This window comes from Miscanthus floridulus, unplaced genomic scaffold (assembly GCF_019320115.1).
Source record: "Miscanthus floridulus cultivar M001 unplaced genomic scaffold, ASM1932011v1 os_1642_1_2, whole genome shotgun sequence".
NCBI classification, from domain to species: Eukaryota; Viridiplantae; Streptophyta; class Magnoliopsida; order Poales; family Poaceae; genus Miscanthus; species Miscanthus floridulus.
This window is the reverse complement of record NW_027097831.1, coordinates 9,846-33,788: the sequence shown is the minus strand read 5'-3', so window position 1 is coordinate 33,788 and position 23,943 is coordinate 9,846. Positions and strand designations below refer to the sequence as shown.

General features: G+C 51.5%; 1 protein-coding gene across 1 annotated transcript; it reads left to right on the top strand.

The window, feature by feature from the left end:
• The first annotated feature begins 18,332 nt into the window (after positions 1 to 18,332).
• LOC136534193 (ABC transporter G family member 16-like) lies at positions 18,333 to 21,501 on the top strand. The gene is made up of 3 exons (XM_066526655.1): positions 18,333 to 20,567; positions 20,931 to 20,995; positions 21,100 to 21,501. Exon 1 carries the CDS (start codon positions 18,461 to 18,463, stop codon positions 20,564 to 20,566), a length of 2,106 nt encoding a protein of 701 aa, XP_066382752.1. The 5' UTR covers positions 18,333 to 18,460; the 3' UTR covers position 20,567; positions 20,931 to 20,995; positions 21,100 to 21,501.
• Positions 21,502 to 23,943: the final 2,442 nt, after the last annotated feature.

Sequence of the window (23,943 nt, the reverse complement as noted above, 5' to 3'; positions counted from 1 at the left end):
CTCTCATCCCCGGCCACCATCGGAGCTCAAGGCCGGCTGGGTCTTCCCCTTCGGTCCTTCTCCTCCCTCCTCTCTATCTCTCTGAATCTATCACCAGCCATGCCTGAATCCATTGTCCCATTGGTCGGATCTAGCCTATCGGCACACAGATCTATGGTGCCATGGCCGGAGGTGGCTTTGGCGGCGCGGTGGTGTGGTGGTGGGGCTATGGTGTAGTGTCGATAGAATATCATCGGCAGTCCTTCGAGGGGTATCCTATGAAGGTAGATTGATCGACAGAGGAGGGTGAGATCAAGAACAAGAAGGCAATAGAGACACACAAGTTAGACTGGTTTAGGCCGTCAGTATGATGTAATACCCTACTTCTGTGGTCTGTTGGTTTGTATTAGCTATCGTCTGGTATCGCATGTGTTTGGAGGGGGTCCCTGCCCGCCTTATATAGTCCGAGGAGCAGGGTTACAAGTTGGTTAGATCTGAGAGATAACCAGAAAGTAATAACTGATTATAGGAATCTTGAGATCATACATATCCTAACAGATCTCGTAGTATCCTTGGGATATCTTTTAGATGTCTTGCAGAAGGCGCCGATCAGAGTCGTGCCCCGTAAGGCTTCATCTTGTGGGTTGGGCCGCCCTTGAGGGCACAACCTATGTGGTTTGCTGTGGGTATCCAGTGTCATACCCCCCACAGCTAGTCCCCGAGCAACTTGTACCTATTGTGCAACGCCGTCTTGAGCTTGTCTGAGCAGGCGCGAACAAAGCCAAGCAGTCAAACTCATGGTCCGACCACCGTGATGAGTTGCTGAGCAGTTGCCAAGCAGCATGTACTATTTCCAAATAGCACGAACCGTAGCCAAGCAGCATAATCCAAGCATGGCTTGCCATAAGGGTGTAAGGAGCTCAAGTTCAGAATCGAAAATTTCTTCATAGTGGATCAAGTGTGCCCACTTAGAGTCCGACCACGAGAAAAGGAGATGACCTTCCTTAGCTTTGAGAGGCACGGAGTCTTCTAGAATAAAGCAAGCACATTCACCGCAAGGTGAAGTGTGCCCACTTAGTCCCCAAGCCTGATAGTAGGTGACGCAGTCACGTGGTGCCAAGGTCAGAAATAGAAAAATATTAAAAAAGACCGGCCGAGCAGGCAGCTAGTCTTTGAGTCATTTACGAAGATATCTGAAAAACTCCATCATGGAGAAAAAAATTGGATTAATGGTTGTACAGTAACCGTTACTAAGCCTCAATAAATGGTAGAGAAGTCGGCGATTATTCGGTGAGTAATAACCAACGCCGGCGATAAATGAGCGACATTGGCTACAGTTACGCGAAAGCCTAGGCTACGGCCCATTAATCCGTGTTGGAGAATTTGGAGGGACGCAAATTGCGGGCATGGTTTCCCAAAAACCCTCGAATGCGAGAGGGTGGGGAAAGTGCTTTATAACTGCGCTGCCGCATCCCACGGTCATATCTTTGCCACTCTACCATCCCGTCTTCATCCCCAATCCTCGTGTTTCTAGATCCACTTCCACATTTGCTTCCACCGCCAAACCCCAATCACATTAGATGGCGCCGAAGAAAGGAGCTGCCAAATCAAAGAAAACAAGCCCCAAGAAGGTGAGCGCCAGCGCCCGGTGGGACAAAGAGTGGGTGCCATCATGAACAGGAGAGGTGGAGCTTAACAGATTGGTGGAGGCTAGCGTTCTTCCTAACCATGCTACCACCGGATGGCGGCCAGCCCTCGGTGAGTCCTTCCAACACCTCATACCGATGAAGTGGTGGTTTTCGAGGATTATTTCTGGCGCGGGTTGGGATTTCCTGTTCATCCATTCCTGAGGGATCTGTTGGAGCTTTGGGTGGTTAGTCTGTGCAACCTCCATCCCAATACCATTCTGCACATCTCAATCTTCATCCATTTCTGTGAGGCATATCTCAGAATCCTCCCCCATTTCAACCCTTCCGTTACCTGTTCTGGCTAAAAAAGAGAGGCGGCGGTGGTTCCAAAGTGGTCGGCGGGGTGTACCTTTAGCTACGCGATGGGATGGCGAGCGAGTACCTTACTGTGCCATTGAACACATCATTGAAGGGGTGGAACGCGAGGTGGTTCTACATAAAGTAGAGCCACCCAGCCATCCGCTGCGACATCGGCCACATCCCGGAGAGTCGAAGGAGCTAGTCGGAGACGCTGAACAGCGCTGACATGGAGCAAGTGAGGGAGCTTCTTGCCTTAATAAGGGGCATGAGAACCAATGACGGATTGGTAGTGGCAAGCTTTATAGTACGCCGCGTACAGCCCTGTAAAGAGAGGGCGCATCCAACCTTCGAGTTCAAGGGGGAGACCGACGGTACCCGGGAGAGGCTAGAGATGCTATCGAGGAATGTTTGTGAAGAGCAGGTTGCATAGCTATTCATTCTATTTTCCTCTTTCAACATGTCAGGGTATACGAAGCCCTTCAACTACAAAAATCTACCACCTCAGGTAAATATCTCAGTTGTGTATTCTTGGTGCTTTTTATCCTTCTTCATTGCCGAGCAGTGGACATATTTACCTATGCGAAGATCCACTCATAGGATAGGGCAGTGTACATTTCAAGTGTGCTGAAGGGCAATTGGCCACTAGCTGTGGATGCACGACCACCAACTCATCTTGAAGGAAGTGCCATTGGTGTCTCGTCGGATTCTGGAGGCATGGATGTTGGTCGGACGGAGAGTTCTCCCCTGATGTCGGAGAAAGTTCGAGGGAAGAGGGCAGCGGCAGATGAGCTGGCCTAGAAGAGGAGGAAGACGGCGGGTACTGCTCCCATCAAATCAGGCGGCATCTTGCTTGGCAATGATTAGACCAGTTGAACACGAAGGACCGCTATGTTCGACTGGTCTGATGACGATGAAGTTCCGATGGATCCTCCACCGAGCACAAAGGAGCCTCCGCGCAGCACTCCCATAGGGAATCAATCAAGGGGAGGCGAAGAAGTCCCTGAGCCACAGATGAGGGAAGTCCTCGAGCAGTGGATGAGGGAAGTTCCTACACAGCAGACGACGGGAGCCCCTATGGGGCAAACGATGGGAGTCCCCAAGCAACAGGTAGAGACAAACCCAGAGCAGCAGGCGGAGAGGGCCCTAGAGTGTCAGGCAAAACAGAGGTCAACTATGGAGGTTCCAAGACCTCCTTCGCAGAGTATGGCAGTCGACCCCACAGCTGCGCCTAGGGGCTCGGGCAAGCACCGCCGGTTCAAGAAGTTGAACCGGCAGACCAAACCATATGTATCCTTGTCTTGGAGTGAATTTGCTATAGTTTCTTAACTTTTGTGATGACTGATGAGCTAACTTGATGCAGAGCGAGGCGTACAATGGATCCAGTCCTGCCCATCAAGACTGATGAGTAGCCAAAGGCTAGCTCCGGGACAGAGGGAATGCCGGTGGACCCCATCCTAGAGTCCCTGGGTGCGGTGGAGCCAATTGCCGCCATTGGTAGACTTGGCGATAGCGAACAACTGCCGTCGACAGTGAACAAGTCGACGACTACACCGCTAGGCCCTCTGGAGTAGAAACTGTAGTTACCAGCGTCATGCCAGAATCTAGAGCAAAGAATCTTGCGGTGCCAAAGGAGCAGACGACGCTCCCTGAGGCATTGGAGGGCATGGTCGGACCCGCTATCCAGCCACCAAACCCCTAGGTGGTGCCTCCGGCTACAGCAGAGGAGGACAAGGTGGAGGAGATCGAGCGTGAGGAACCTCGACCCCAAGCTGTCTGAATCCTCCAAAAGCACGGTGATGACATAGTAATTGTTGAAGAGGAGGACAACCAGAGTTTAGGAGACTGGAAACCACCCTTGTCGGGGTGATGAAGCAGATCAAGGTTAGTACTATATCTGGAATGCTCCTCTTTGATGTTGGGAATTGGATTTTGACATTGTCATTGTGCATTTGCAAGAGATAACTCGGACTATCAAGCAGCACCGCCAGCTGATAAAGAGGATGGAGCCCCTTACCGAGGAGAACGAAAAACTCAAAGAGGCGGTGAACGTCTCAGAGAGAAACATCCAGAGGGCCCGACGTGAATGAGACCTTGCAGAATCCAACACGCGGGGCCTAGAATACCCAAGGAGGGTCCTATCCGAGCAGCTGGTGGCTGCGTCCGAGCAGATATGGAGCCAGTCCAAGCAGCTATAGAGCCAATCTGAGCAGCTGGCTGCTATCTCTGGACAACTAAAGAGTGCTTCCAAGCAGTTGGAACAGAAATCCAAAGAGCTCAGAAGTGTATCTGAGCAGAAAACAGGTACAGTATATTAGCAAATGCACTTGGTATTGCTTAACAGCCATATCTTTGGTGGTAACTGTTGTGCTTGTAGAGCAAGATGCGGAGTTCGGCCAACTACGCCAGGCCATTGAACAACTTCGATAGGAGAAGGCGAAGGAGTCTGAGCGAGTAGACAAGCTAGACAGTGAATACCTCCTAGTTGGAATTACGGTCGAAGTAGTTTCCTTGTATGATGGAACATTGTAATGCTTGCAGGCTACCATCATAAAGCCAAGGCACATTTTGATGTGCTGGTGCAGGAGGCTAGGGCCTAAAGGGATGACTTTGACACTGTAGTCACCGCAATCAACCGGTGCTTGACTGCGTCGACCTAGAACCAGGTATTCATCTTGACGGTAGGCGGCAATATTCGGACACCATCATCTAGAGGTGCAAGGCAGCATGGGAGAACTTCAAGAGCTTCAACTACAATGCCATTGTGTCCGTTGCTACTCATGCCCTTGCGATGGTTCGGTCCCATTACCCTACCATCGACCTTTAGGCGATAGGGGGTGGGTTCGTCGAAGGACTGAGCGATGCGGAGACCCAGCAGTTGGAGGATCAGGTGGAGGACGTAGCGAAAAAGCTAGCCGGTGATATAGACCTGTTCAGTGAGATGGACGGTGATGGTGGAGCTCGGTGATCTGTTCTGAGATTGTCATCTTTAATATCTTGACAGTGTAGTTAGAACACGCGAAAGCACAAAAAATAATTATGTATGTGAGGAATGTTACAAGGTGCAGGTGTATGAAGTTTGCTTGTATTTTTGGTGAAAAAAATCCTCGTAGTGTTGACCATGATGTATTTATATGGAGTATAAGTAGAGTCCGAGCAGTTAGTTTGATAATGACCCCTATGGCCTCAGCTAGCCCATAGTCCATAACGTCGAGCGTGGAGCCCATGCATGTGTAGGAGGAACTGGCGTAACAAAGAAACCGCAGTCGACCACCCATAACGCATAGTGCAGAGCCTGTAGCACGTGTAGGGAGAGATCGGAGACTAGGTCTTCTCCATAAAGAATAGAGTGAAACATGTGCTGCTCAGTGATTGTTGAAATAACTTGGCGATATAGGTGGTATAAGCGGCGTCCGAGCAATTAGTTCTGTGCTGAGCTCTCGGCCTTGGCTAGCCCAAAGTCCATAATGTCAAGCATGGAGCCTGTGGACGTGTAGGATGATCAGGCGTGACTAAGGAACCACAGCCGACCACCCATAACGCAGAGCGCGAAGCCCGTGGCACGTGTAGGGAGTGATCGGAAACTGGGTCTTCTCTGATGAGAATAGAAAAGAAAGTTTGCTGCTCGCTAATCAGTGAAATATCTTGGAGATTTGGAGCAAAGTGTTTGTCGATTTGGAGAAGACTTATTTGGTGATTTTTGGCAAAAATGTGTCGGCGATTTGGAGAAATCATTCGGCAACATTAGAGAAAACCGTTCGGCGATAACGTTTGAGATTTGGAGAAACTTGGTCGGCGTAGTTATGTCTATTTTGTATTGGAGTTAATTATGGAGTAGCATAGAGCTCGGTGACAGTAAGTGGGGGTTAAACCACAATGCAGAAAAAGTGGAGATAGGTTATGGAGACCAAAACTTTATTCACCATAAAGTGGAGAGTACATATCTAGAGCGTTTCAAGGATAGAAACGTATAAGGTGCTCGATGTGCCATGAGTTGGGAACATCAATTTTGCCTAAGTCACATAGGCAATAAGACCCTGGTCGGGTGACCTCTTTGACGACGTAAGGCCCTTCCCAAGGGGAAGAGAGCTTGTGCATCCCTTCGGTTTTTTGTTTTCTGCGGAGAATGAGGTCACCGACAGCAAATGAACGACCTTTGACGTTGTGGTTGTAGTACCTCCACAAGCCTTCTAGATAATTGGCTGTGCGGACACAGATGATTAGGTGTCCCTCCTCAGCCCTGTCGATGTCCTATGTCCGAACAGTTGTGGCCTGCTCTTCATCAAAGTTTTCCACCCTAGGTGCTCGGAAGGCAATGTCTGCTGGTAGGATGGCTTCTGAGCCATAGACCAAGAAGTATAGAGACACACCAGTGCTGCGACTAGCTTGAGTACATAGTCCCCAGACTATGGCTGGTAGCTCCTTGAGCCATCTGCCTGGGTGCTTTTCTTCTTTCTTATATAGTCTCTTTTTGAGGGCATCAAGGATCATGCTGTTCACCCGTTTAACCTGTCCGTTGGCTCTAGGATGAGCAACTGAGATGTATTTGACAGAGATGCAATGGTCTTCACAGAAGTCCCAAAAGTGATGGCCAGTAAATGTAGTTCCGAGGTTGGTGATGATGCTATTCGGGAGACTGAATCTATGGATGATATCTTCGAAGAGCTCGACTGCTTTCTTTGCAGTAGCCGAGACGAGCGGTTTATACTCAATCCACTTGGAGAACTTATCAATGGCGACGTATACGTACCAGAAACCACCTGGTGCTAGCTTGAAAGGCCCAATCATATCCAGTCCCTAGCATGCGAAGGGCTAGGAAGCTGGGATGGTTTGCAGCTCTTGTGCTGGCACGTGTATTTGCTTGGCAAAAAAATAACATCCTTCACAACATCATACAAGGTATTCTGCATTGGAGATGGCTGTGGGCTAGTAGAAACCCATTCAGAAAGCCTTGCCGACCAGTGTTCTCGAGGCCACGTGATTGCCATAGAAATCAGAGTGAATTTCGAGAAGTAGCTTCACTCCCTCTTCTTGGGTGATGCATTTCTACAGAATCCCTTCCTTGACACTTTTCCTCATCAAATTGCCATCTACCAGCACGTAATGCTTGCTTCGACGAATTAGGCGTTCGGTTTCAGTCTTGTTGGTAGGTACTCAGCGCTGGTGAGGTACTTGATGAATTGTTCCTTCTAATCGGCAGCCGGCGAAGGTACCGATAGTACCAGCTGCTCGGCGGGGGGAACTTCCTATACTTCCTTATCTTCCTTAATGGACGGCGCCAGGAGATCTTGAATGAAGACCCCTGGTGGACTCACGGCACGAGAAGAGCCCAACTTGGATAAATGGTCGGCGAGCAGATTTTGGTCGCGTACCACGTGGTGGTACTCGATGCCGTAGAATTTTCCTTCAAGTTTCCTAACTTCGGCGCAATATGCATCCATCTTCTCGCTGGAGCAAGACTAGTCTTTGTTAAGCTGGTTGATGACCAGTGCGGAGTCCCCATATACCATGAGGCATTTGACGCTGAGCTCAACGGCTATACGGAGTCCGTGGAGACATGCTTCATATTCGGTGGTGGTGTTGGAGGCCGAAAAGTGTATCCAGAGAACGTATCAGAGCTTATCCTTTGTTGGCGTAATGAACAGAATGCCTGCACCAGCACCATTGATGTTAAGGGCACCATCAAAGTACATCACCCAGTGCTCAGGGCAAGTGGCAGCGATGGGCTCTTGGATCTTGGTCCACTCAGCGATGAAATCAGCAAGCGCCTGAGACTTGATCATAGACCTACTTCTGAATTCAATGGAGTAATTACCAAGCTCGACAACCCACTTGATGATATGGCCATTGCCCTCTTTGTTATGGAGGATGTCCCCTAGAGGGAACTCGGAGACCACGATGACCTTGAAATACTTAAAGTAGTGGCGGAGCTTACGAGATGTAATCAAGATGGCATATAGCAACTTTTGGACCTGAGGATAACAAGTTTTGGACTCGTTAAGGACCTCACTGATGAAGTATACCAGACGTTGCACCTTATAGGCGTGCCCGACCTCCTCGCATTCGACCACGATGGTTGTGCTGACGACGCGGGAAGTAGCGGTGATGTAGATCAGGAGAGTTTCATCTGGCCGTGGCGCCGTCATGATTGGAGGCTTTGTTAGGAACACCTTGAGCTGCTCGAAAGCTATATCTACCTCTTTTGACCAGTAAAAGCGCTCAGAGGCCTTGAGGAGTTTGAAGAATGGTAGCCCTTTTTCGCCGAGGCACAATATGAAGCGGCTTAAAGCAGCCATGCAGCCTGTAAGTTTCTGTATATCCTTGATGCATGTTGGTTGTTTCATGTTGGTGATGGTGGAGACCTTGTTAGGGTTGGGTTCGATGCCACAAGCACTGACAATGTAGCCCAGCAGTATACCAGACGGAACTCCAAAGATGCACTTTGAAGGGTTCAACTTCCATCAGTACTTTTTCAGGTTGGTGAACATTTCTTCGAGGTCGGCAATAAGATTGTTGGTGGTCCTAGACTTGACGACCACATTGTCAATGTAAGCCTCGATGTTGCGACTGATCTATTGATCGAGGCACATCTGAATGGCCCTTTGATAGGTCACCCCGGTGTTCTTGAGTCCGAAGGACATGGTGGTGTAGTAGTATGCACTGAAGGGCATGATGAACGATGTCTTGATCTAGTCTTTTTCCTTGAGGGAGATCTAGTGATAGCTAGAGTAACAGTCAAGGAAGGAGAGCAGTTCACAGCCGGCGGTGGAGTCTACAACCTTATCTATCCGAGGCAAACCAAAGGGGTCTTTAGGGCAGTGTTTGTTAAGATCAGTGTAATCAACGCACATTCTCCATTCCTTATTCTTTTTTCAAACGAGAACAGGGTTTGCTAACCACTCAGGATGATACACTTCTTTTATAAATCCAGTAGCCAAGAGCCATTTTATTTCTACCCTAATAGCCTCCTTCTTGTCTAGCACGAATCGGTGGAGTTTCTACTTGATCGGTATGGCAGTCGGCGAGACATTCAAGGAGTGCTCGATCTTCTCCCATGGTACCCCCGACATGTCTGCAGGTTTCTAGGCAAACACGTTGGTGTTGGCACATAGGAAGGAGATGAGCGTGCCTTCCTATTTGGGGTCAAGGTGAGCCCTAATCTTCACGGTCTTGGAAGGGTCGTCGAGGCTGACCTCCTTTATTTCCTTGGACTTGGCAGAGGCACAGGGAGGCTCTAGCTCTGGGATCTCCATGTCATTGGTGGGCAATGTCTTGGCTTCGGTGACCACGCTGGCCATCTGGATGGAGAGGTCGGTGGCTTCGACGAGAGCGAGACTCTCTGTCTCGCAGGCATAGACAATGGAGAGGTTGGCCCATAGGGCCAGAACTCCTATAGGCGAAGGCATCTTCAGCACCAAATACGTGTAGTGCGGTATAGCCATGAACTTGGCCAGAGCTAGCCGACCAAGTATGGCGTGGTAGGCGGTGTTGAAGTCTGTGATGTAGAAGTTGATGTGTTTGACGCGGTAGTTGCTTTCCATGCCAAACTGTACTGGTAGGGTGATCTCCCCAAGCGGTTTGGAGGCCCTATCAGGTACCACACCCCAAAGGGAGAAGTCAGAGGGTGTGAGATCTGATAACCCAAGGCCTAGTTCCTTTAGGGCTCCAGCGAAGAGGAGATTCAGGGCGCTCCCACCGTCCACAAGCACCTTTCTAAAAAGCACCTTCTGGATGGTTGTGTCGAGGACGAGGGGGAAACGCCCTATGTAGGGGATGTCCGCCCACTGGTCGGCCCTATTGAAGGTGATGGGTACCTCGAACCATGGACGATAACTGGGGTTGGCAGTATCATCTTTCGTAGTGACGGAGAGCACCCGTCGTGTGGCGAGCTTCCGTTCTCTTCTGCTTTTGGTGGAGGCAAGGCCCCTGAAGATGGTGGCAACCACCTTGTCATGGTCCTAGAAGGCATTGTTGTTGCCCCCAAGTGGTCGGCGGCCTCCGACACCATCGTTGGCGTCGTCTTCTAGCTTTTTGTCTAGAAATTCCTTAGCCAAGCCGAGGCAGTTCTTCATCTTGTGTTTGGCGTTCTTGTGAAGAGGGCACAGGCCATCAAGGATCTTTTGGTACTGCTCATCATAGTTGCGCTTGACGCGAGGTTGATTGATGGTGGAGATGATGTGGTCTGGCCGGCGGCGGCGATTTTGGCCAGACTTGGGTCCTTCTGTTCGATCACGGCCGCTGTCACGATGGTAACTACGGTCGTCGAAGTGGCAGTCATTGTGGCTTCGATCGTCGGGGCGGTCGTCGTAGCGGCAAGGTGGGTGACAGGTGCCTGCATCCTCATTGAAGTGCACCTCGGCTTCCTCGGCGTCGGCGTACTGGTTGGCAGTAGTGATCATCTCGCCAATGCCTATGGGCGGCTTGCGGTTGAACTTGGAGCGAAGCTCGCGATGGTGGAGTCCTTGGGTGGAGGCAGTGATGACTTCAGCTTCTGTGATGTTGGGAATAGAATTCCTCATCTCAGAAAAGCATCGAATGTAGCTGTGGAGGAGCTCAGATGACTTCTGGTTGATGCAGTTGAGATCATGCTTGGTGCCTGGCTGAGTACACGTAGCCATATAATTATCGATGAAGACTTTTTTTAGCTCTTCCTAGGATCTGATGGAGTCCGAGGCAAGGCTAGTAAACTAGCTCATGGTAGGTGGCGTGAGCATGACGGGGAGATAGTTCTCCATGACACTGGTGTCTCCTTCGGCAGCGCGGACAGCGGTGGCATAAACCTATAGCCACTGTGTTGGATTCATCCTTCCCTCGTAGGGCTCGACCCCAGTGATTTTGAAACTATGGGGCTATTGGAGTGTTCAGAGCACCCTCGTAAATGCTGGAGGCCCTTCGGGGTTGTGGTCGGCGTCGGCTGTAGCATTACCGGTGTCGATCTACTCAAGAGCTGAGTCTGGGTTTCTATACTCCTGCTCATACTCCTGGTGGCGGCGTACTTTGTCCTCATGGCAACCGAAGTGACGTTGCTCGACACGCTGTCATGCATCCCAAAGGTTGCTGAGGTGCACTCGAGCGTCCTATTCGACCTCCTAGTTGTGTTGGCAATGGTGTTCGGCGAGGTGGCCCCTAGCTCCCCCTAGAGAGGCAATGATTGGTCGGTGAAACGACTTTGACTGGGGCGGCAATTAGATCTCGGTGCAGCTGACTGGCGAATCCTGCTCGTGGAGCTCGAAGGTCTCTGATCCTCGCGAATCTCATTAACCTGACGGTGTGCCGCTTTAAGCATGGTGTTGACCTTGGTGAGCTCGGGCGTCTGTGGGAGGCGGGCGAGCTTGTTGGTGGCCACTGCTAGATTGGCGCTTGGAGTCTTGAAGACATCGTGGCCATCAATGCGGAGAAACTCTTCATCGAGGTCGTAGTGGAGTGGAAGTGGCCTTCCTTGTGAGTCGAGCCTATTATTTTGAGCAGCCTCAGCCAGCGCAATAGCTATTTCGTTCTCTCAGCACTGCGCGCAGTTGACGTTCTAGTTTTCATAGGCGACACGTTCCTCCTCGGTTTCACCGTTTTGAGGAGGGCTGTCGATGCTGACGTTGAAGATCATGCCACCCTAGAAGGGTGGGAAAAGGAGCTGTTTGGTGAAGGTTTCAGTGAGGGTCTCCATAGAGCCCTGAGACTCAGAGCCCGAATTTTCCTCTGGGATGGTCTAGAGGGACGTTCTAGGGCACCGGCCTATGTGTAGCATGTTGACGGCTAGCGAAGGCTGAACGACCAGCTAGTCGGTGAGTGGATGGGCATCTCCCACTTGGTCGGCAAATTTTCCCCTCAGGGCGTCTTGGTAAGTAACAGCGATGTTGGTGAGCCTAAAGGGCAGAGCCACAACTCCTAGAGTTTTCTGAGCAGCCTCTAATAGATCTAGATCAAAAGGTGGTCGGTGCTGAACCAAAGTGTCCAGGGCCGATTTGGCGATGGAGAGGCAATCGGCGAGCTTCAGACCGACCCAATCGATGGATTCGATCAGATCATCATTGTTGATCTGCCTCCTCTGGTAGCAAGGAAGCGAGCGGTGGGTCATTGATGATGGTGACCTCAGAAGTGGTTCCAAGATTGGATCTACAGTTGCAGGCGTGGGGGTGGTCGATGTAGAAATGATCTGCACCAGCTCGAGGAGCTCTCCGACTCTGTCAGCGTTGATGACCCACGAGATGGATTCGACCATGAAGATCTAGCCGGACTGTGGAAGGGACAAAGAGCCTATAGAAAAAGCCATCTTATTCGACAAGGAAACAGCACACACAGTCCCTACCTAACATGCCAACTGTCGACAGAATATCATCGGTAGTCCTCCAAGGGGTATCCCATGAAGGTAGATTGATCGACAGAGGAGCATGAGATCAAGAACAAGAAGGCAATAGAGACACATGAGTTAGACAAGTTTAGGCCATCAGTATGACGTAATACCCTACTCCTGTGGTCTATTGGTTTGTATTAGCTATCGTCTGGTATCGCGTGTGTTTGGAGGGGGTCCCTGCCTGCCTTATATAGTCCGAGGAGCAGGGGTACAAGTTGGTTAGATCTAAGAGATAATCAGAAAGTAATAACTGTTTATAGGAATCTTGGGATCAAACATATCCTAATAGATCTCGTAGTATCTTTGGGATATCTTCTAGATGTCTTGTGGAAGGTGCCGACCAGAGTCGTGCCCCGCAAGGCTTCGTCCTGTGGGCTGGGCCACCCCTGAGGGTGCAGCCCATGTGGTCTACCGTCGGTATCCAGGGTCATACCCCCCACATGCAGCGGCAGCGTGGTGGCGGCGCGGGAGCCATGCGGGCTACTCCAGTGGCCCTACTATGCCATTCGTGGCCCAGCTGCTCCAGTGGCTGAAGCTCATGGAGCTACGGGCAGCATCGAGGTGCCACGTGCCGTGCGGGATGCCCCTCCCTCCCATCGGCCCTCGCGCACGGGCACCAATGCTACGCCCCCATGCAAATGCCCCCTCCCCGCCTCCACTCTAGTGGCTCACGCTTCCTCCCCTTCCCCCTCTCTCTAGCTGCTCGCGCTTCATCGTGGGCCCAGGCTGGCCTGACACGCTGGACTGATTGTGCTTCTCGAGCCGGCCCGGCCTGATAAATGGCCCAACAGGCCATGCCTGGGCCATAGGTCGGGCATGGTGCCTGCCTCGGCATGGCCTGGTAGGCACGACGTGCCGTGCCGGCCTGAATCCCATCGGGCCATGCCTGGCATGGGCCCATGCCTGGCCGGGCTGGGCCGGCCCATTGAACATCTATAACCAAGGATAAGAGATGACCAATTTTTCTCCCAAGGTTCACATGCTTATCGAAACGCTAGTCCCCATTGTGTTGACCAACACTTGGTTGTTCGGTGGCTAATAGGTATCACACACCTAGCCCACCACAAGAGGCACCGCAAGAACCTACCCACAAGTGAGGTAGCTCAATGACATGAGCAATTTACTAGAGTTATCTTTGACGCTCCGCCGGGGAAGGCACAAGCAGGACCAACCCACCACTCTCCTATCACAAGGTCTAGGTCCCTGTACAAACTTGGACTCCAAGCCCCCGCTACTAAGTCCTGGGCTCAGGGCGGTGCTTATACCTCCACTATCCCCGCCTCCAATTAGTCGGTCCGGAAAGAGCTAGAACCCACAACAAGAGAGCAACAAGTCTTCCCTGTGCCCATACACAAGTATGTGTTCGAAATAATAAGTTTGTGACTTGCCTAGAACCCAATGCAATGGCCAGTCCTTAACTGACATAGACAGGAAAATAGTGTAACCAATCTATGCCCAGTTGGCCGTAGGACACAACCTCTTACACCCACCAATACCCAAACCATATCCCTGCCCGGTCTCCATTTTCCTTTCACTATTTTTATCATGAGTGATAATAATCACCTATTATGAGTAACGACAGGTTACTCACGCTACCGAAATCCTGAGCATAGCAGCTACTTGACCTATGCTAGTATGACTCATAGGTAGGTATATCTATGCATGTAGTTTCCATAAAATGCCTATAACGTAAATGCATAGCACACACATATATATATCCAGTGATCATTCAAAAATAGGGGTTATGCACCGGGGCTTGCCTTGGGCAGGTGGGGTGTCAACAAAGTCAGCAACTGATGGCTCTGGGGCTCCCTCCTGTACGAGAATCTCCTCCTCGTACTCCTCGATGATCTCCTCGTACCCCTGCTTGCCCACAGTCACAAACTCTACCAACTTGTTATCTACATGCATGAAATGATGATGCAACACTTAGTAATGCAGCAACAACAACTCTTAAAATAAGAATACATCTATCAAGCTACTAAGCTAGCTCTACCGACTAAGACGCTAAGTTACCTATTATGACCACTGAACAAGTATGAAGCATTTCATGTATTATCTTAGCAACTAAAGGCATCCTTATTCTTAATATCAATTTACTATATATATATGATAAAACAAGGAGTACCAGCTACCCTGTTTATCAACCATCCTATGGCTACAAAAATTACAGTTAGCACCTAATAATACAATGAATCTACTATAAAAATTTCACGGTCAATGCTATTACCAATTTGCCACAAAAATTCCTACAATTATTAATCTAAATAACATTAACACTTTCAAATGATTTAATAGACCTTAGCATCAACATAGACATATATAAACTAACCATACTAGCAGGTAGACCACATTTTTAGGAACTCAACATAATTTATTTCACAATTTTTAGCTACGTATATGAATTGATATTAATTTCCAAAGTTCAACTTAGGATGTAAAATACAAAGCTATTTCTATCTTCTATAAATTGAAAAGCGAATTTGACCCGCGCGGCCCACTCCTGTGCAGCTCACGCGTGCATGTGACCCGTCGCCACAGCCCACGCGCGGCGTGGCCCAACCACGCAGCAACGGCCCGCAACAGGGAGGCCCGCGTGCGCCGGTCACTTATGCGAAAACTCCCCCGATCTAACTACTATTCCCCTAACTACTATGCAGCCTATTCCTACAGTCGGGATTTAAGCAAACTAGCCCTTGGAACAATCCTTCTTCACAACGGCCAGGTCCTCGGGCCACCCCCACGCGCACCGGCACGACGACGATGGCACTGGGCGGTCACATCGGCCAACCGAGACCCGCTCCGACCAAGATAGTGAGCCGAACAGCACCTATCACCCTAGCGCCTACCCTAGACGAGTTTATAGGTGTGGCGGAGCTCATGGAAGCGGTGGCCTCGGCGCGCGGCCATGCGCGATGGCGGCACGAGCACACCGGCCACCCTAAGCCACTACGGGGAGAGCTAGCTAACTCTAAAGCTCCACTATCGTACCCTAGTTGCTGCTATGGTGATGGTTTGGCCGGGGATTCCATGAACCGAGCTGGCCACGTGCGACGGTGGGATGCGGCGCCGCACTGCGGTGACACAGTCACTTCAGCGACTAAGGCGGGCCGGTAGCGGCTAGGCTGAGGTGCGCGGGGTGAAGGAAGGATCTAGGCAGAACTTGTGGTGAAGGTGGATTGGCGAGAGATGCTACCCTCGGCCGTGGCCGGTTCCGGCCTTAATGGCACGGCGGAGGGGGAAACGGCCAATTAGAGCTCGGTGGGGCGCAATTGAAGGCTGGAGATGACTGGGCGGTAGCAGAACTCCAATACTAGCACCTGGCGTGAGTAATTGTGCTGACAATGACCATGTGCTGTGAATTTGGCTCTGGTGTGGCTCGGTCCTGCCTGTTGTCCCAGGCGGCCGCAGCAGTGCGTGCGCGAGAGATGCAGATACGAGACAGCACAACGCGTTGCATAGCCGTTTAACAGACAAGAACAAGGCGAGGGGGACGACAACTCCACGTGCAGCATAGTGCAAGGCCAGCAGCGGCTTAGCATGATGTGCCGCGCACAGGAGCTCCACGCCACTTTGACAGGGCACGGCTGACCCCGAGCGAGGACAGGCGCGCATGCGAACGACAGTGGCCATGATCCTGTACTAACGCAACGCCCATAGAGCAGAGAGAGAGACAAGCGCCATCGTGGCACCCATGTGCGAGGCGGTGTGCGCGCAGTGGCGCAACAGCAACGGCGGCTAGCGGAGTAGAGCCAAGCGAACGTGGGCGGCCCCACGGCACCAGCAGCGACGCCAACGCAGCGCGCATCGCGGCAGTGAGGAGGAGCAGTTGCACGCCCGGGCTGCCGGCCACAGTGACCAGCCACCCACAGTGACACACGCGCGCGCGGGGCCACAGTGACACGCGTGCGCACGGCCAGCGCACCGACGACGGCATAGGAGCGCGGTGACTGCGTCCACACGAGGAACCCAACCCAGAACCTGCCATGCATGCTTTTTAAAGCGTCCTAAAAATCCAAATCGTTGATTCAATCGTCAAACCACCTATGCTATACTTAAGATGACATGTTAGGCTACTAAAACAAAGCCCTAAAACCACACCACTCATTAACCCAATTACTCTACAAAAATTGCCAACACATAGCTTTGTCAAACCATTTTCAGTCTTAGAAATTCGACCAAGTCTTGGTCTGATTCACGTCAAATTTGATTTCCAAACTATTATGTATGTTAGCTAGTGAATTCATTATTCGATCGCAGGTATTTCATCGTCATCTACAAAGTTTGTACTTCTAACTTTATTAAAGTTCCGTATATACGCTCTATATTGTTTTCGTTCAATAAAAATTCACGAACATCCTTACTTGATAATTTCATAAGTCAAGAACAACCTTATGTTATGCATTTCTGTTGGTCGTTTTAAGTTACGGAAATTGATCTACACACTATATTACATACATTAACACATAAACATGATGCTCATGACATGTTTTAGCAAATGATTTACAGTGTAACACCGAGGGTGTTACATTGGTCACCGGACAAGGGGTGATGGTGCCCCCAATGGTCGAATTCCAACGCCTAGTTGATCACCGGACAGGGGGTGACGGTGCCCCCAACGATCGAATTCTAACGACTAGTTGGTCACTGGATAGGGTGACGGTGGCACTGGACTGGCGGTGGCGGTGCCACCCTGACCGAGCCCCCAAAAACACCCCTCTCTGGATAATTAGGGCGGTGTACCGCCACACCCATGGCGGTGCCCCCTCGGCTATAAATCCAACTTGCTGCCCTCGGGTGAAATAGGGTGGTGGCACTAGACAGACAGTGACGGTGCACCGCCGTGCCCATGGCGGTGAACATCACTGTGTCCGGTGACCACCCCATAGCGGCCCTTCTCTGTCAGGTCCCGGTGGGCACCGTCACAGGGGTGACGGTGCACCGGACAAGGGGTGGCGGTGCCACCTAGGCACCACCACTAGGTCTCCGAGTTGCAAACTTTGTCGCGTTTCGATCCACGTCAACTCGAGCTACTCCCCGCAAGCGATGCTAACTCTCAAAGTGTTTTCTCAAAACATATTAGAGCCAAGTTAGCATTTTTCAAAACATTTTCCATAAATATTTTCGCTTGCTCTCCGATGTGCACTAGGCCTAAATGCAATGCATGAAGTCCAACACCTGGTGGCACTAGATGACCGAATTGTCTAGTTAAGAACCCCTCTTAATAGTACAGCGATCTATCCTAAATATGATCACACTCTCTATAGTATATTGATTACTAAAATAAAATACCTAATTATACATTTGCCTTGATCTTCATAGAGTTTTGTTTTTCTCTTTCTTCTTTTTCAAGTTGAGCACTTGATCATGATCTCATGTGGCCATCTCCTCATTTCATGTGATCAACATCACCATTTGAGTGCCACCCTGCTCCACACTTGGATTGCACCAATCTAGCTCATATCATCACTCATGACAAAAATTATTGCTTATGTTTCATCAATTATCTAAAATCAGACTAGGGTTTTCAATAACCCCTTGGATCAGGAATCAAACACGATCTCAGTTAAACCAGACTTGTCTGGACCAGCTGAACCAAACACATGACGCTACACCGTATGAGCCCTGCTCGGGCTGCCCAGAGCCAGGCTAGCCAGCCGTGCCGGGCATGGACACCTTCTCAAACAACCCCCCACCCCCACCCACCCACCCACCCCACCCCACCTAAAAAAAAACTCCACTGGCCAATAAATGCAGCTCCTCGCTTCCCACCTTGACGGCTCCCGTTTAAATGCGTAATTGAAGTCCAGAGATATTTCTTCAAGTGTTGGGAGTACTTGAATGCGTAATTAACAGCTACAGCCCAGGTGTTGTGCTGGCAGAACCATATCTTTGTCTCAGTACAGTTGGGAATAGACGTCTGTGTTCCTTGGACGACACGATACGTCCAGGGCCCAGCCCAGCAGCCCAGCTCGGTCTCCTACTCTACTCTACTCCGACTCCGAGCCCACGCACGCACCGCTCCTACAAGAGAAGACGGAAACGAGCCCAGCCCACGCTCCTCACGCACCTGCGGCCGGCAATCCAAACAACCTGACCGCCCTCGCCGCTCGCCGGCGCTTAGAAGTTAGAACAAACACCCACACACATGGCAGCCACCGGCCACGCCGTGGTCGACATCGACTTCCCCGAGGAGGCCGACGCTGCAAAGCCGCCGCTCGCTCCAGTCCCCTACGTGCTCAACTTCGTTGACCTGTCCTACAGCGTGAGGAGCCGCAGCAAGGGCGGCGGCGGCGGCGGCCTCCTGTCCCAGTCGTCGGGTCGCCGCCCGGTGGAGTCCGCGGACACGCCCCCGCCGACGTCGTCCGGATCGTCCAGGCGCACCAAGATGCTGCTCGACGGCGTCTCCGGCGCGGCGCGCGCGGGCGACCTGCTCGCCGTCATGGGCGCCAGCGGGTCGGGCAAGTCCACGCTCCTGGACGCGCTGGCCGGCCGCATCGCGCGGGACAGCCTCCGCGGCGCCGTCACGCTCAACGGGGAGCCGCTCCAGGGCCGCCGCCTCCGCGCCATCTCCGCGCACGTCATGCAGGACGACCTCCTGTACGCCATGCTCACGGTGCGCGAGACCCTACGGTTCGCCGCCGAATTCCGCCTGCCCCGCGCGCTGTCTGCCGAGCGGAAGCAAGCGCGCATCGACGCGCTCATTGATCAGCTGGGGCTGTCCCGCGCCGCCGACACCATCATCGGCGACGAGACCCACCGCGGGGTGTCCGGTGGCGAGCGCCGGCGCGTGTCCATCGGTACCGACATCATCCACGACCCCATCCTGCTGTTCCTCGACGAGCCCACGTCCGGGCTCGACTCGGCCAGCGCGTTCATGGTGGTGCAGGTGCTCCGCCGCATCGCGCAGAGCGGCAGCGTCGTCATCATGACCATCCACCAGCCTAGCACGCGCATCCTCGGCATCCTCGACAGCCTGCTACTGCTCTCGCGCGGACGCACCGTGTACGCCGGCACTCCCGCCGGACTGAAGCCCTTCTTCGCCGAGTTCGGCGCGCCCGTCCCGGACAACGAGAACCCAGCCGAGTTCGCGCTCGACACCATCCGTGAGTACGAGCGCCAGCCAGATGGCGCCGCCCCGCTCGCCGACTTCAACGTCAAGTGGCAGCACGGCAACGCGTCGTCCGCCGTGGAGAACAACAAGCTGATGCCGCTGGAGCTGGCCATCGCCGAGAGCGTGTCCCGCGGGAAGCTGGTGGCCGGGAGCGTGCCGGGCGGCGGGAGCGCGGTCACCGAGTCGTCGGTGCCGACGTTCGCCAACCCGCCGTGGACGGAGGTGTGGGTGCTCATCAAGCGCTCCTTCACCAACACGGGGCGCATGCCGGAGCTCTTCATGATGCGCCTCGTCACCATCATGGTCACCGGCTTCATCCTGGCCACCATCTTCTGGCGCCTCGACGACACCCCCAAGGGCGTGCAGGAGCGGCTGGGCTTCTTCGCCATGGCCATGTCCACCATGTTCTACGTGTGCGCCGACGCTCTCCCCGTGTTCGTGCAGGAGCGCCACATCTACCTCCGCGAGACCGCGCACAACGCCTACCGCCGCATCTCCTACGTGCTGGCCAACGCAGTGGTCGCGTTCCCGCCGCTGGTGCTGCTGTCGCTGGCGTTCGCGGTCACCACGTTCTGGGCGGTGGGGCTGGCCGGCGGCGCCTCGTCGTTCCTCTTCTTCGTGCTCATCGTCCTCGCCTCCTTCTGGGCGGGCAGCGGCTTCGTCACCTTCCTGTCCGCGGTGGTGCCGCACGTCATGCTGGGGTACACGGTGGTCGTCGCCATCCTCGCCTACTTCCTCCTCTTCTCCGGCTTCTTCATCACCAGGGATCGCATCCCCGACTACTGGATTTGGTTCCACTACCTGTCGCTGGTGAAGTATCCATACCAGGCGGTCCTTCAGAACGAGTTTGGCGGGGCGTCGCGCTGCTTCTCTCGCGGCGTGCAGATGTTCGACGGCACGCCAATCGGGCGCATGCCGGAGGCCGTCAAGATGAAGGTGCTCGAGGCCATTAGCGCCACCCTCGGCACCAACGTTACAGCGGATACATGCGTGGCCACCGGCGCAGACGTGCTGGCGCAGCAGGCTGTCATGGACATCAGCAAGTGGAAGTGCCTGCTGGTGACAGTGGCATGGGGGTTCTTTTTCAGGGTTCTCTTCTATGTGGTCTTGCTAGTAGGGAGCAAGAACAAGAGAAAATAAGGTAGTACCCACAAAAGAAACGTGTAGAGCTATAGCTTGATTTGTGTAACTTGTTAGGACGTTCCAATGGTTTTCAAATAGCTAGTTTAAAAAGAATTCTATTGGCTATCGAGGAGAGAGATCTAATAGAGCTAGTGACTCAATAATAGCTTCTCTCTCATGATCTCCTAGAAATAATTCTCTCACGGCTTGTACAACCCTCCACCACTATGCTCTTTTTTTATTTCCAAGTCTTATCTAGCTAGCGATTGGCAAGTTGCCATTAAGGATGCTCTTATGTCCATAAGAAACGTGGAAGTTGTTCATTTCCTTAGATGCCATTGCACAAAACTTATGCTCATTTTCTTATATACCATTGCACCAGAATCCCTCGATTAAAGATCCGAGAAGAAGAAGAAGAACATAATAAAAGTCAGGCGCAACTTCCTGGTACGTATCAAAAGTTGTATGTGCTATTATATCGTGCATGCTCTCTATATGTTCTAATCGATTGTGTGTTATATATCGTGCAATGCTCCAAACAACCTACAAAGTCATTATTATGTGGATACAAATGTTTGCGAGTACCTCAAAGAGTTCGGCAAATTTAGCATCAGCTACAAGCAGCTCAAGAAAGCACAAGACTGGTAGAAAAAGAAAGGGTTCACCCATAAGAATATAACTCAAATTATAGCGGACATATGTGGATTCATCTTGCACAAATGCGTTCATGTCAGGGGAAAGTTCTTCATCGAGGAGAGCGAGTTAGCGTATGATGAGAAGTATGAGAAGATTAGAAACTAGACCAACAAAGCTACGCTTAGAGGATTAGAAGATGCCGGAGATCTTTAATTAGAAAGTAGCAGACATCTTAGTTTCATATGTATATATATGACATGTAACTTGAATGTTGGTCCGTGCTACGATAAGGACGAGATACGAATGGATGTGGTATATGATATGTTTATTCTCTGCATGCGTATTTCTACGTTCTCAGTATGTGTTTAAATCACAAAAAAACAAAATTCAAATCCAAATCAAATGATGAGAACTTATTCTTTTTTAAACTGAAAAACTCGCCACCTTCGTTAAACTTTAATGGAGATAGGTAACGCAGGCGGTCATCCTAATGTGACCGTCTACGTTAATAGATTAATGGAGACGGGCAAAGCGGAACGCTGTACTAGTGACAATGGGTAAACTATCTCAAGCCCTAACCCGCAACCGATGAAAACCATCGGTAGGCTATTTTCGTGCAGGTCATATTTGGATAGCTCTTGATCAGATTTAGTCGGAAGCATGCGTATGAGTATATGACTCATCAATCGTCAGTCGCGAAAAAAAAAAGGACTCATCAATCATCATGCTCAATATGTAGATGGAAACATATCAAGATGATCTTTGATGTACGCCTTTCACCCATACGGATGCGGCAACCACTGAAAACTGTATCGAGAAATAGGTACGTGTGTGAGAGACTAGTACACTGTCAGCACCCCTAGCTGATCGCCGCCGGGATGCCGAGCTCGAGAACGGGACAACAACGATACGAGTACCCGGACCAACGAGGGCCGGTTGAGTAGCAGTAGAATAATAGAAATTGGTTTGATGTTTACAAGCTTGTCTCTCCTTCTCGCCTTAGCGCTACTTATCCTTAGCTGGCTCGCAGGCACAACTGATGCTTGCCCATTGTGGGCCGAAGACTCGAGAGCTCCTGGGCCGACGTCGCTTACTCCTTCGAGGCCCATTGTCTTGAGACGCCTCAGGTGGAAGGGTGCTGACACCCCCCTCCCCTTGGGAACCAGCATGCCCCCATGCTAGCGCAAGAGGGAACTTCTGATGCAATGCTTCAGCATCTTCCCAGGTGGCAAGGTCCACATCCATGTTAGACCACTTCACCAGAACTTGAGCAACAGCACCATCTTGGCGAGGATGAAGGCGCCTTTTGTGGATGAGCTCAGGAACCTGAAGACCAAAATCACTCTCTGGAATGTCAGCTGATACCTGTGACTTGTGTGGTGGCACTGGTTTAAGCAGGGACACATGGAATACAGGGTGGATGGATGAGCCCGGAGGAAGTTCCAGTTTATAAGCCACTGTACCATTTGCTTCGAGGATCTTGTAGGGGCCAGAGTAGCGAAAACTGAGTTTCTGGTGTGCTCTCGGAGCCAAAGAACTCTGCACATAAGGCTGTAATTGCAAGTACACCATGTCCCCAACAGAAAAGGATCGCTCAGATCGCTTTTTGTTCGCCTGAAGTTTCATACGCTGTTGAGCACGAAGCAAGTGCTGGCGAACAGCAGCAATCATGACCTGTCTTTCAGACATGAAGGTCTCCACATCAGAGTTCTCTATGGCTGAATCAGGGGTTATGCCAAAATGACGTGGGGGTGCCCATAAAGGACCTCAAAAGGAGAGTGGCCCAGAGCAGAATGAGGTGAAGCATTGTACCAAAATTCGGCAAGGGGAATCCAACGGATCCACTGCTTGGGACAAGTGTGGACGAAACAACAAAGAAAAGTTTCAAGGTATTGATTGACTCGTTTGGTTTGCCCATCGGATTGTGGGTGGTAAGCAGAGCTCATGCATAGAGAAGTTTGTGCCAGGCGAAAAAGTTCACGCCAAAAATTGCTTGTGAATATATGGTCCCTATCAGAAATGATGTGTGTGGGCAAACCATGCAAGCGATAGATGTGATCAAGAAAGAGTTTAGCAACTTGCTGTGCTGTAAAAGGGTGTTGTAGTGGAATGAAATGGGAAAACTTGCTAAATTTATCGACAACTACCAACAAGTAGTTTGCAGAACCCGACTGGGAAAGACCTTCAATGAAATCAAGAGATATGACCTGCCAGGATTCAGTCGGCACAGGAAGGGGAGAGAGGAGTCCAGGGTACTTGTAGCGATCTGGTTTAGCCTAAAGACAGGTGGTGCAAACCGTGACAAACTCCCTGACATCTGACTTGAGACCCTTCCAAGCGAACAGCTTGCGGATTCTGGCATAAGTGACCGGAAAGCCGGAATGTCCACCTAAGGGGGAATCATGGAAGGCCTGAATGATCTGTTGCTGCAGCTTGTGGTTGCAGCCAATCCACACGCGGCCCCGGTAACGGAGAACTCCACTGACCAACGTGAAGGGTGGGTGCGAAGAAGGAGCAACTGCTAGCTCCTGCAACAACTTAGAAGAAGCAGGATCACTGTCGTACCTAGCAACGACTTCAGATAGCCATTCTGGTGTGGAATAGGAAATTGCGTTGAGTTGCGCAGGAGGAGCCGGATGGCGGGACAAGGCGTCAGCAGCCATGTTGGAGGTGCCCGGCTTGTAAACAACCGTGTACTGAAGCCCAGCCAACTTGGTGTACATCTTCAACTGCCATGGTGTGTGCAGGCGCTGATCAGC